The sequence below is a fragment of the Piliocolobus tephrosceles genome, chromosome 8, assembly GCF_002776525.5.
Source record: "Piliocolobus tephrosceles isolate RC106 chromosome 8, ASM277652v3, whole genome shotgun sequence".
NCBI lineage: Eukaryota > Metazoa > Chordata > Mammalia > Primates > Cercopithecidae > Piliocolobus > Piliocolobus tephrosceles.
In genome coordinates, this window is record NC_045441.1 from 21,869,061 (window position 1) to 21,883,055 (window position 13,995).

At 36.6% G+C, this 13,995-nt stretch overlaps 1 protein-coding gene and 1 pseudogene across 6 annotated transcripts in view; both read right to left on the reverse strand.

The window, feature by feature from the left end:
• Window positions 1–13,995, reverse strand: part of NT5C3A (5'-nucleotidase, cytosolic IIIA) — a 50,943-nt gene that overhangs the window by 14,923 nt on the left and 22,025 nt on the right. For 2 of the 6 annotated variants that reach the window (XM_023188407.1, XM_023188403.1), the window contains exons 1-2: window positions 11,581–12,265; window positions 6,618–6,672 (exon numbers count right to left, since the gene is read on the reverse strand). The exons of 2 other annotated variants lie outside the window; for them this stretch is intronic. In XM_023188407.1, the coding sequence (XP_023044175.1) occupies window positions 6,618–6,653 (36 nt within the window). In that variant the 5' untranslated portion in view covers window positions 6,654–6,672; window positions 11,581–12,265. Of the gene's footprint in view, window positions 1–4,255; window positions 4,285–6,617; window positions 6,673–11,580; window positions 12,266–13,995 lie in introns of those variants that run through there. 2 more of the 6 variants (XM_023188404.1, XM_023188405.1) reach the window with 2 other exon arrangements.
• Window positions 6,706–7,557, reverse strand: LOC111523633 (annotated as a pseudogene).

The following is a 13,995-nucleotide window of genomic DNA, read 5'->3' on the forward strand; positions in this document are numbered from 1 at the left end:
AATGAAAGTGTAGAGGAAAGAGGCCGGGCACGGTGGCTCATGCCTGTAATCCCAGCACTTTGAGGGGTTGGGGCGGGCGGATCATGAGGTCAGGAGATCAAGACCATCCTGGCTAACATGGTGAAACCCCGTCTCTACTAAAAATACAAAAAACTAGCTGGGCGTGGTGGCGGGTGCCTGTAGTCCCAGCTACTTCGGAGGCTGAGGCAGGAGAATGGTGTAAACCAGGGAGGTGGAGCTTGAAAAAAATAAAGAAAGTGTAGAGGAAAGAGAAGTGCTAACATTAAAATTTTCTCCATGGATGAAAGATCTACCACCTACAATACACTTAATTTTAAAAAGCCATATTTAAGTAGGATGACCTGCAATGCAAGTAAACTTGATGTAGTAATCCTTTTAACTCAACTGAATGAGTTTCAATGGATTAAAGGTTATGTATTTTACAGTGATTTTTCAATAGATGGAAAGGCAGACAGGCACTGGTTCCTACATTCTTTTTTTTCATACATTAACCCATTCACTCACCTAACTAATATTTACCATGTGTCTACTTTGTGCCACACACTTTTGCTAGATGCTAGGGATATGATGATGAGTAGTATTTACTCTGCTTTTCTGCTGAGTTTTAGGGACGACTGCTGTTTTGGAATATCACTTCTGTAACTCCTTTAAAATACCTCAGCTAATAAGTTTATCTCTTGACAACTAATTTCTGTTCTTACCTCAGCCTTAACTGGCAGATGCACAGAAATCAGCATATGTTTGATTCAATAACCAATCCATTATGGTGAAAGCAACACAGGATATATATCATAGACTATTTTTTCACCAAAAAAATTAAATATTCGATTTCAGTGTACCCCTACTAAGATATCTTGCCTCAGACAAATGACAGCTTCAAGTTTTTGATAACGGATAGGAGAATCACACCAACACCATTTCGAAGAAGGCTGGTTTCTGCTACACTGACAAATGTAAGATTGGTTTATTTTATTTTTATAGAGATAAGGTCTTGCTATGTTGCCCAGGCTGGTCTCGAACTCCTGGGCTCAAGCAATCTCCCCGCTTCTGCCTCCCAAAATGCTAGGATTACAGGTGTGAGCCACCCCGCCTGGCTAATGCTGGTTTACTATAAATCACAATGGACGAAAGAGAACTGGCAGCTAAAGGCACTGGTGGCTGGCTCCTGTACAACACACAACCACTAATTTTCAGATAAATAAGTAGTGAAAACACAAATGGCATGGGAGTAAAATAATGATGAAATAGGTATAAGAAATATAAAAATGACCATTCTATCTGTCTTGGGTTATGTAGTATACTATACTCCTCTCCTGCAATACACAATCAATGTCACTGATCTGTATGAGAAATACTTCACAAGAACTTGAGATATTGGGTATTTTACTCAAATACTTTATAAGATAGCCAAAGAAAGAGAATCCAAGATTCCTGTATGGAATATGTCAAAGAGTATCATAATATAAGCACACTGTAGAAGTATGATGAAATACATCACATACTTTTTGTTGTTGTTTTTGTTGAACATGCCCCAACTGTTGCATGAGACCACATACTTTTGTTACCTCCACAAAGTCCTTCTGTCTATATCCCTCTTAGAAAAACACAGACATGGTTTGGTGGCACATAAATAATGATACTTCAAATTTGAAGAGCAAGTTATTTTGAATTGTCTGAAAAATTTTCAATGTGATTATGACATAATTTTATGAAAAATAAATAAGAAGCTAAACATTTCCATCATTTGTGATAAAAAGAGTTCATTTTATAGTAAAGCCACAGTGTAAAATGTTAGGGAGGGAGAAATGGCTTTCTAAAAAGAATCAGGGTATGTTGGTTGATTGATGCCAAATCTGAATCAACACCAAAAATGATTAAGAAAGACCTAAAACACATTTATTTTGACCAATATAAAGATGAAATGGATTTCAAAGTTATGCCATTTTTATCCACAACTCAACTGCAGTATTAGATTATTTGATATGATCTTGTAGATACACTGGGACAAGATAAAAATGAGAAGCTCCAAGGTACAGCTGCCAAATTTTGGGTGTGCTTTGGTATCATCAATCCAATGATAATGTTCCAGACAAATTATCAATGATAATTTCCAGGATGAGATTATGACAACTTCAAAGTTTAATTCTGTTTGAACTAGATTTCAAATTATATTAAATTTTGATTAAAAAAGAAAACATGGCCAGGCATGGTGGCTCATGCCTGTAATCCCAGCACTTCAGGAGGCTGAGGAGGACGACTTGAGCTCAGCAGTTCGAGACCAGGCTGGACAACATGGCGAAACCCCATCTCTACAAACAATACAAAAATTAGCCAGGCATGGTGGTGCACATCTGTAGTCCCAGATACTCGGAGGCTAAGGTGGGAGGATTGCCTGAGCCTGGGAGGCAGAGGTTGCAGTGAGCCGACATCATGCCACTGCACTCCAGCCTAGGTGACACAGTGAGACCCTGTCTCAAAATATAAATAAATAAATAAATGAGAAAACAATTCATATTTTAACCAAGACTAAAAAAATTACTTGTACTTTTAATTTATAAATATATATGTTCATCTATATGAGTTTCATTTATTTATTATTTTAAAAATTTGTTTGGCCAGGCACAGTGGCTGATGCCTGGAATCCCAACACTTTGGGAGGCCAAGGCCAGCAGATTACCTAAGGTCAGGAGTTTGAGACCAGCCTGGCCAACACAGTGAAACCCTCTCTCTATTAAAAATACAAAAATTAGCCGGGCATGATAGCACATGCCTGTAATCCCAGCTACTTTGGAGGCTGGGACAGGAGAATTGCTTGAACCCGGGAGGTGGAGGTTGTAGTGAGCCGAGATGTCACCACTGCACTCTAGCCCGGGTGACAGAGCGAGACTCTGTCTCAAAAACAAACAAACAAACAAAAAAAGGCCGGGCACGGTGACTCATGCCTGTACTACCAGCACTTCGGGGGGCCAAGGCAGGCGTATCACCAGAGGTCAGGAGTTCGAGATCAGCCTGGGTAACAGGGTGAAACCTTGTCTCTACTAAATATACAAAATTAGCTGGGCATGGTGCCACATACCTGTAATCCCTATTACTTGGGAGGCTGAGGCAGGAGAACTGCTTGAACCTGGGAGGTGGAGGTTGTAGTGAGCCAGGATTTTGCCACTGCACTCCAAGCCTGGGTGACAGAGTGAGACTCGATCTCCAAAAAAAAAAAAATTTATTTTTTATTTTTATTTTTATTTTTTGAGGCAGGGTCTCGCTCTGTCACCCAGGCTGGAGTGCAGTGGCATGATCTTGGCTCACCGCAACTTTCAACTCCTGGGCTCAGGCGATCCCCCCACCTCAGCCTCTCAAGTAACTGGGACTATAGGGGCTCACCACTACTCTTGGCTAATTTTTGCATTTTTTTGTAGAAACAGGGTTTTGAAGTGTTGCCTAGGCTGGTCTTGAACTCCTGGGCTCAAGCAATCTGCCTGCCTCAGCATCCCAAAGTGTTGGGATTACAGGCATCAGCCACTGCACCTGACTTATTTAAAATTTTTTTTTGAGACAAGGTCTCACTCTGTCAACCAGGCTGGAGTGCAGTGGTGTGATCACAGCTCACTGCAGCCTTGACATCCTGGGCTCAACAGATCCTCCCACCTTAGCCTCCAGAGTAGCTGGGACTACAGTCATCTGCCACTATGCCCAGCTAATTTTTTAATTTTTGTAGAGACAGGTCTCACTATGTTGCCCAGGCTGGCCTCAAACTCCTGAGCTCAAGTGATCCTCTCGCCTTGGCCTCCCAAAGTGCGGGGATTACAGGCATGAGCCATAGCACCTAGCCTCAGTGAATTTTAAATTACCTTAGTATTATCCTACATTTTTCTGGAAATAGCCCACATAAAAATTAGTTTGAATCACTTAAGAAATTCCAGTCAGATGTTTTCAGAGAAATATTCTTTCTTGGTTTTCCACTGTTTATATTTGGTAGCAACAAAAGACTTCATTACTGCAGTGGTACAAAGAAGTAGGCACTACAGTTTTTATCCAACTACACAGAAAGTATAGATTTAAAGCCACCTATTCAAACTGGTACATTTGCCCATACACATAGATGATACTCTGATTTGTCTGGAAGATTATGCACTACTAAATTTTAGTAATGGTGATTTCCCTTGCCTATTATATATTCAGTCTGTTTCCACATTAAGATAGTGTAGGCAGGGGGGAGGGATGGCATTGGGAGTTATACCTGATGTAAATGACGAATTGATGGGTGCTGATGAGTTGATGGGTGCAGCACACCAACCTGGCACATGCATACATATGTAACAAACTTGCACGTTGTGCACATGTACCCTAGAACTTAAAGTATAAAAAAAAAAAAAACAAAAAAAAAGATAGTGTAGGCCAAATTATTTCATTCCTTCACCACATATTAAGTATACAACAGTGTGTGAAGCCGCTCTGTAAGAGAAACATAAAAGATAAATCTTACACTCAAGGTGCATATTCTCTAATGTGGATTATAAAATAGAAACCCAAATAATTAATACATTGCCAAAATGTCCAGATAAAATGTAAGAGGAATAGAAGAGACAGAGATTTCTTCTTCTGGGGTCAAAGGAGTAAGAGCCAACAGAGGTAGGCTCTGGAAGAGAAACAGGACTTAGATATGCTGAGATTAGGGAGGAATCAAAGTGCAGGGTCTAATGCGGGAAAAAGAGAAATAGCTGTTTGTCTAGAACTTAAGTGTACACAGAGAAGTGTGCGTGTAAAAAGTCTGGACAGAGAGATCTGAATTCTGTTCATGAGAAGTGAAGAATAACATGGTATAAAGTTGTCAATATAAAAGACATATGAATATTTTTAGGAAAGCAAACTCAAGGTAAAAACTGTGTAAATTAATGCAATAATAGTTAAAACAAAATCTTTTGCCTTATTTTCCTTCAACAGTCTGAACAACTGTGGGGTGAATACACTGCTACTTGCCTCTACAGACACCTTCTAGAGGGCTCTAGGACCCAAATAACAACATTATACAAAGAGGATTAACATTGTTTATATGTCAGGGAGTTCCTATATTCCCTATACGAACACTGCTTGTGTTCATATAAGTTTAAAAAAAGTCAACCCAAACAAGAAAATAAGTTTTAGACTGGTTTAATTCTATGTATCAAAGAGATATGCTCAATTCCAATGAATCAAGTGCCAATCATTCAATGGATGCAAAGAGCTGCTATTAGGTTGAACCACATAAAACTGGCAATATTGGACTATATTTGACGTATAAAAACAATTGCATGCGCTTCAATCTAAGAGCAATAACTAAACTGACGATGACTTAATCACCATTTTGAGTCAACTTTCACCTTTGATCCTACACTGGTTGAGGGAAAGATGACCAAGAGATTTATTAAGTGTGACCAAGTGCTCCTTGCTTGCTGTGTCATGCTCTAGTTTATAGGCCAGAAAAAAGCTAGACAGAAAGAGAAAGCTGAAAAAATAAATGGAACAGAAGAGGAGGCACAACAATAAAAAGAACACAAAGAGAAAACAAGAGATCACAGGGCAGTTGTTCCCTTCAAAAGAAAGGATTTTTTAAAATTGTTGCTTTTAAGATTTTATCACTTTGAATATGGAGAACAGATGTAATTTCTTTTCACATATGCAAATAAATATGCCAGTTACACAGTTAAAACACTCACTAACATAATAGAGTAGATTAATATTTAATGAATGCTTAATCTGTGGTTATTAGAAACTTTATATACGTTTTCATTAAGTATGAATAATAATGCACAGTTGGTGGTTTCACACCCATTTTTTTAAAGGTAAGCTTACTGCTCTCATTCAGGCCTATAGAAACTAATAAGGAGTAAGATTTTTTTTTTTTGAGATGGAATCTCACTCTCTTGCCCAGGCTGGAGTGCAGTGGCACAATCTTGGCTAACTGCAGCCTCCGCCTCCCAGGTTCAAGCCATTCGCCTGCCTCAGCCTCCCCAGTAGCTGCGACTACAGGAGCGTGTTACCATGCCCGGCTAATTTTTTGTATTTTTAGTAGAGACGGGGTTTCACTGTATTAGCCAGGACGGTCTTGATCTCCCGACCTCGTGATCTGCCCACCTTGGCCTCCCAAAGTGCTGGGATTACAGGCGCCTAGCCAGAATGAGTTAAGATATGAAGCCAGTTCTGACTCCAAAGCCTGAACATTTCCTGTCTCATCCTAATATATATAATGCAACTCTATTGTCATGCAAGAAGTATTTAAAAAATTTCTGAATGCTTGTCATTTAAATTAGGAAGCCTACAATAATGTATTTCACATTGTATGATTTAAGTGTGTTATTCCTGAGCAAAGAAAATTTAGCATAAAAAGGAATGGGGAAACATTTTATATTCTGAGAAGCACAATAATATGCATTAGATTTCAAGCAAAAACATTTTAAAGATAATTTGAAATTCAATTCAATAAGTATTTGAGGTTTATTTTGTGATGCACTGCGAAAAAAGAGTTGTATAAAATTTAAGTCCCATAATTATGTTAGAGACAGAGGTAAAAGTGGTGAAGATTTACCATTAATAAATGGAACTGGAAATAGGCAAATACCCACCATTTTCACATGTACAGCAGACTCTTGATTAGTCATTTCTTGGTTATCCAATCTTCTGGATTTTCCCAGGTGATGTCACAGCAAAAGAGAAAAAAAAAAAGTACACGTGACATACATAAATTTCAGGTTCTTCCTGTTATGCTAATAATATACTAAGGTGGTATTTTTGGTATGACTTATTTTGTTTTTTAAAAATGTTTATTTTACGTACAAAGAAGTAACATGGTTTCTTTCATTGGGTGGATGCCCTGGATAATCCATTCAAGGAAGATCACTTAGTCCAACTCAATGAAACCTACGTCCTTTGCGTACTGACGGAAACACTGACAGCACATATAGAGGCTGTGTTTCCGGATCAGACTATGCTGGTTTGGGCAGATGTGACAAGAGCGAGAACCCTGGCCCAACTTCTGTGGGTGGCTCCAGTAAGGCTGCTGGTGACCCATCTTACTTTCGGGAGTGCAATGAGGCAAAAGGCTTTGTTATGATTTAACATAGCCTATATTTGACATATAAAGCATCTTTTTTTTTTTTTTTTCTAAGAAGCTCAGCAAGGGTTTTACTCTATCCAGCATAGTTTTGGATTAAACATTTTGTATGGAGAATCTGAAGCTCTCCTACAATAACTTATATGGTATTAAGAAAACTGAATAAACAGTGAAAATGAAGTACATATTGGAAAGAGCACTTCACTGCAAGAATATTTTATCAACACTTTCTCTACATGTAAGGATGAAGTTTGAGGGAAAATTATGCATTGCTACTGCTGAATCAATATAGGAATATACAGACAGAACAAAGTAAGGGAAGACATAACACAAAAGTCCAATTTTTCCTTCAATTTTCTTATATTAAAATCTTTAATTTTTTTTTTTTTTTTTTGAGATGGAGTCTTGCTCTGTTGTCAAGCTGGAGTGCAGTGGCATGATCTCGGCTCACTGCAACCTCCGACTCCCAGGTTCAAATGATTCTGCTGCCTCAGCCTCCCAAGTAGGTGGGACTACAGGCACATGCTGCCATGTCCGGCTAATTTTTGCATTTTTAGTAGAGATGGGGTTTCACCATGCTGGCCAGGATGGCCTTGATCTCCTGACCTCGTGATCCGCCTGCCTTGGCCTCCCAAACTGCTGGGATTACAGGTGTGAGCCACTGTGCCTGGCCTAAATCTTTAATTTTTAAATATGATATGACTAAGATATGAGCTGCATTTGAATTGAGCATTGTGTCTAGCACAAAATAGGTATGTGACAGTGTTTATTAACTGAATGAAACTTTTAGGCTCTGGGTGAAGTTTAAATATATCTGTTCATCAAACAAAAGGAACCAGTTTTTAAAACATCCCTCATCATTATTCTAAGGTTTTTTGTTGTTGCTGTGTTGGTAGTATAAAACTCAGGGAAAATTACTAATCTATTTTTGTTCCATAATGACTTTACTTTTACTTTATATCAGATAAGTAAAATTTTATAATTAAAGCACTATTTAAAAATGGCAACTTAGTTGAAGGGGAGAAAATATCTGACTTTTTCTTAAACTCTAGTAATGTAAATTGGACATTAGATCTGTGTTCTTTATAATTAAAAGGTGTTATAGCAGATACATCAAATTTTCTCAAATTCTAAAATTTGGTCCCTACCCCCTTCCATTTTAAGTCCATGAAATTACAAAATGTCTTTTTCTTCCTCTCTCAGAAAGCCTGCTAGTAAGTTGATAGTCTCATAATTGATGGCATCTTAGAATTAAGTAAACATGATTTCCAAATAGTAAGATAACTTGCAATTTTTCACATCTGAAAAAGAATGTATCTGCATATGAGTGTGTGTATATATATCGATATAAAGATGTATATATCTTTATACATATATACACAGATATATATATACACACACACATAAATATACATACACACATACAGTATATAACTCAGAAAACATTTGATCACCACACTCAAAATATAATGGTAGTTTGGGGATTAGTAGTCTTTAGCTTAGATGATTGTAGTCAAGTTTAAGTAGACTTTCCTTGGTCTAACTTTTTTCTTTCATAGTCATCCAGATTTCTAACAAACAAGGTATTATAGAAGCTGTATGCAAGTCTATTTCTTCATTCATAGCAATCAAAGCCTAATTATTAAATGCTTACAGCTTTTCTTTGATGTTTAATATGTGAAAAGTGGTTTAGATTTTTCAAAGAGCACTATTTAAATAAAACCATCTCATTAGCTTGAAAAAAAGGAAGAGTGTGGAGACTGTGGAAAAGTACTGCAGAGTTTATAAAAATACCGCATGATCTGTGAAACATTTGAAAAACTCAAGGGCAAACAATTCACGCAGTGAAGAATTAAACACATTTTAATATCTAGGAATCTAAGATCCTTTCGTTACACATTCAGGTAGTAGAAGCCCTCTCTAGTCTCTATCTCTGAGGTATGGCTATTTTTGGAACATACATTTTGAGTTTACAGGGGAAAAAAGTCAGTATAAGTTGGTAAAAGAATGATCATCTTTCTCATCATCTCATCAAATAAAAACAAAGAGTGATAAGAAATTTGATGGCCAACTTTAGGACCTTTTTGTTTTTTTTGGTAAGTATACCAGTAATTCATGAATACTATGCAAATTTAAACTGAAGAGCTTTCATTCTTCCCAGTCCTCACTAGCAATCTGATCCGAATTTATCTTTGTTCAAAGATAATCACATATAAAGTGATACAGCAGTCCTTATACAAAAATTGCTGTAAGGTCTATATCATTTAAAAAGTGTAAAGACTCAGGTGTAAAATGTCAGCATTCTGGCACTATTCTAAGGAAGACACGGAAAATTAGGGCAGAGTATTTTTAAACTAATAGGCTTGTAAACCTATACCTGGTATATAAAGTTCTGGCTTACTTTGCCAATGGTCATCTGCTGCAGATGCTTCAAGAGAAGAGTTGCTGGAAAAAACACATCAAGTGTAGAAGACGTGTTCAAAAATAGAAAATACTGCCCTTGAACTATGAACTCTCTTCAAAGGAAGTTTTAACATTTTAAGTCTGCAGAGTCTTTAAGTGTGAACTGGAAAATGTGGAAACTGGAAAATAATTACTGTGTGTGCTTTTTGTATGAGATTAAGGTCTCTACTATAGCAGAGTTCTTTACAAGGAATATGTAGGACAAGGCTAAAGACTGAAGCAAGAGGTAAGAACTTCACTTAACACAAACTTGACAACTGAAAACTTTATCATGGTATTTCATTCTGACGATAGTTTACAAGTCAATTAATGAAAATTGACTGGTATGTCTACATGAAAAAAATTACCTGATTTAAAGCAAGTCTTAAAGTATCTGAATGCAAACTGATTACTTTTAAAGGTCTACTTGACTCTGTCTTACAGGAAAGTGAAAATGATTAAATTCATGAATATAGCTTTAAAAATTGTGACTGCTTTAATTATGATACTCGCAGAAACATGTAAACTACATTGATAAGGAAAGAATATTGTGAATGCTAAACTGTATATTACTTACATAAGAAGAGGCATATATTACTATAATATGGACACAGTATCAGCAACAGTACCAAACATCCATGGTGAATCCATTTTTCCTATACTTTTTCAGTAACCTGTACTATTTGACTTTCTTAAGCTTGGGTTTTTTTTTTTTCTTTATGTTTCTTAGGGTGATTAGCACATGCAAAATCAAACTGTAAGTTCATCCTTTCTGTATGGTTGTAATAATTTTGGGGGGCATTTAAATAATTTTCTCTAATTAGATTTTCAACTCAGCGGTGGGGAAAAAGAAACACACAAGCTGCAAAGTGAAACTTTCTCGATACAGGCATAAAACAAAAATGAAACTAAATAGCAGAGTGGGAGGGGTAGAAGAGGATATAGGAGGAAAGAGGAAAAAACAGATTTCAAAAGCTAGTTATTTAAAAATGGGCAATTTAAACCAATTTCCCTAAATGGTAAAGCAGCTACAGAGTCAGAATTCTATAGACATTTATGCAAATAAATAATTTCAGTGTTTAGAATTTATTCCTCTATCCTTCCCACGCTCACTGCCTCTAATATCTAATAGTATTTTTTCAAGATAAGTAAACCACACACACAGCACATGGAAACTAAGTAATTTATACTGACAACCCTTAAGGCACTGAGTTCTTCTGTCCTTGAATTTGTCCTAGAACAACAGCATAGGTGACAAGCAATACCCAGAGATGCTGGGCTTGGATGCAGGCTGCCAATAAAAACTAAGCAAACTGCTTTAAGAAACGATCTGCAGCATGATCTAACTTCTCTGACTTAAGGAAAAAAAAAAAAACTATAAAATGTAGAGAATTAAATTATTTAAATATAACTTAGCCATAATATTCTAGGCTTTTACTATAATATAAATTTTTGAATCTTAATTTTCAATATATAATTTGTTATAAATCTGTAATCTAACTTTTATCAATTCATAAAACATACCAGTGATAATCCCATTCTATAAAATCCTGGGTAAAGCTCACGTGCACAAAATAAAAATCGATAATCTTTATTACTACCCATAATAAACGTTTCCTAATCCTAGTAACACAAAGCTTGTGGCTGTCAGTAAAACTGAGTCACATAGCGACTGAATGAACAACACAATGGAATCTTAGAGTGTTTCCCCTCAACCTGGAAAGAGTTTCTGAAGGTACTTTGGAAAGAGACTTCTGAAGGTACTTTGTTTTTTCTTAACATCTACATGTAAAACAAGAAGCTCTTAAAATTAGAACATATAAAATGTAATTTCTGAGACCTAAGACTCTTCAAAGTTTTGCACATTCACTTCTTCACAAATTATAAATAAGTTTTGCATTATACTGGATCATTCTTTTATTTCCTAAGTTTGTATTTTAAAATGCCCAAAATTTCAGTAAGATACAGAATCAAATAAGAATCACAAAAAGTTAGACAAGAGAAACTCATTTACATGAACCGTACACACTTACCCTGAAGGTAACCGGATGAGGCACACCAGCAAAAGAAAATTCTTCCTGTCTGAGAAGTACTAATATAGCACAAGGTGCAAATGAGGGCGGTTCCAAAAGCTTTGACTAAGCCCTATGCAAAAACCTTGTGACGCACTGCTGCACAGTACTTTATATATGCTCTTGGTTACAGCCTCGCTAACTCTGAGCTAGTCACCAGTCAATCTACATAACATTATCAATTGAAGTTATGTGATGATTAAAGAGAAGGTAAATCTCTACTATTAGAACTGGTAACTGGCTCTGGAAAGAAAAGAGGAACCTCTACACTAACACTTAAAAACATTCCCTTCCTCATGGTTTGTCAGTGGTTTGTCAGTGTACTTCTGATATGTGAACTTTTCTGTATATTCTATTTTAATACAAAGTTAAAAAGATTAGGTTGCTGTTGCCAGGGCTGGAGGAGGAGGATGGGGAATTATTGCTCAAAGGATAGAGTTTCAGTTTTAGCAGATGAAAAGAGTTCTGGAGTGGACAGTGGTTATGGTTACACAGCAGTGTAGATGTACTTAATGCCACCAAATTAAATGCTTAAAAATTGTTTAAATGGTACTGTTTATATTATATATTTTACCACCATTAAAAAAAAGATTAGCTCACTTAAAGTCCATAAACAAAAAGACAAGATATATGCAAATGTGGTCAAAAGACTGTTAATAGTCTTTAGCAAAGGGCAGTGGGATTTAAAGTAATTTTTATATTTTCCTATACTTTTAATGAGACCAGCCACAAAATCTGAAAATAAAAATTAATTTCTATTTTAAAAAAATTTGGGCAAAAGTTCCTTCCTGTTAGAAATAAGAGCAGTCCAATTGTCGTGAAGAAAATATTTTTATTTTTATTTTTTAAAAGAGAACTAGTCTTGCTTTTAACCCGAGTAGTAGGGTGGCAATATGCTAATACCATGTGTCAGGACCTTATAGATAAGTTATGCCATGGGCTGTGGGGAAACTTTATCATTAGGAACATGGCTACACTACACTTACGTAAATAAATTTTTATTATCAGCTTTTTCTCTACTGCCCTCAGAGAAATGTAATCTAGGTAATATTTCAGTAATCAAATTTTGTGAAGTATCGTTCTCTATTAAAAACAACATGAAAAAAATTTTAAATTGCTGTTAAAATTGGTGTTAAAAAGCTATCCAGGCTGGGTGCAGTGGCTCATGCCTGTAATCCCTACACTTTCGAAGGCCGAAGTGGGTGGATCACCTGAGGTCAGGAGTTCGAGACCAACCTGGCCAACATGATGAAACTCCATCTCTGCTAAAAATACAAAAAATTAGCCAGACCTGGTGGCCAGCGCCTGTAATCCCAGCTTCTCGGGGCAGAAGAATCACTTGAACCCAGAAGGCAGAGGTTGCAGTGAGCTGAGATCGTGCCATTGCACTCCAGCCCAGGCAACAAGAGCAAAACTCCGTTTCAAAAAAAACAAATGAAATAAAGCAAAACAAAAACCCCAAAACGGAAAACCAAAAAACAAAACTATCCAAATCTGTATCTACCAAACGTGAAACCTTTGACACTGCTATCTTATTTTAATAAAATAATAAAATTCATAATGAAACACTCCTCTAAGAGAACAGCCTATTATTTCTAATCAGTAATGAAGACTCAAGGGCCACAAAAGGGCTCCATTTCTAAAATATTTCTGTATTATATACGAAAATGATGACTTAAATGTCCTTTAATATTGCTATAGTTAACAATGGTAAGAATTTGAAATACATCACTTTGAAAGATGATTCACAGATCACTTTCAACAACCAAGAATATTGAAATGGGCCAGGCGTGGTGGCTCATGCCTGTAATCCCAGCACTTCGGGAGGCCAAGGCTAGTGGATCACCAGGTCAGGAGATCGAGACCATCCTGGCTAACACGGTGAAACCCCATCTCTACTAAAAATATATTTTAAAAAATTAGCCGGATGTGGTGGTGGGCACCTGTAGTCCCAGCTACTCGGGAGGCTGAGGCAGGAGAATGGTGTGAACCCGAAAGGTGGAGCTTGCAGTGAGCCGAGATCACGCCACCACATTCCAGCCTGGGTGACAGAGTAAGACTCTGACTCAAAAAAAAAAAAAAAAAAAAAAAAGAAAAAAAAAAGAATATTGAAATGATAGTTCTACAATCTTTTTGGAGTGCAATTTAGAAATACTATTAAAAGCATTAGAAATATACATTCCCTTTGACATACCAATTTTGTGTCTAGAAATTTTTCCTGAAGAAATTAGGAGGTACACAAAACTTTAGCTGCCAGGACGTATACTGCAAATTTGTTTTATAATTCTGGGACACTGGAAACAACCTACATGGCTGATATTTAAATGTTCACCAATACAGAAGAGGTGAATAAACTGTGATATATACATAAAATAT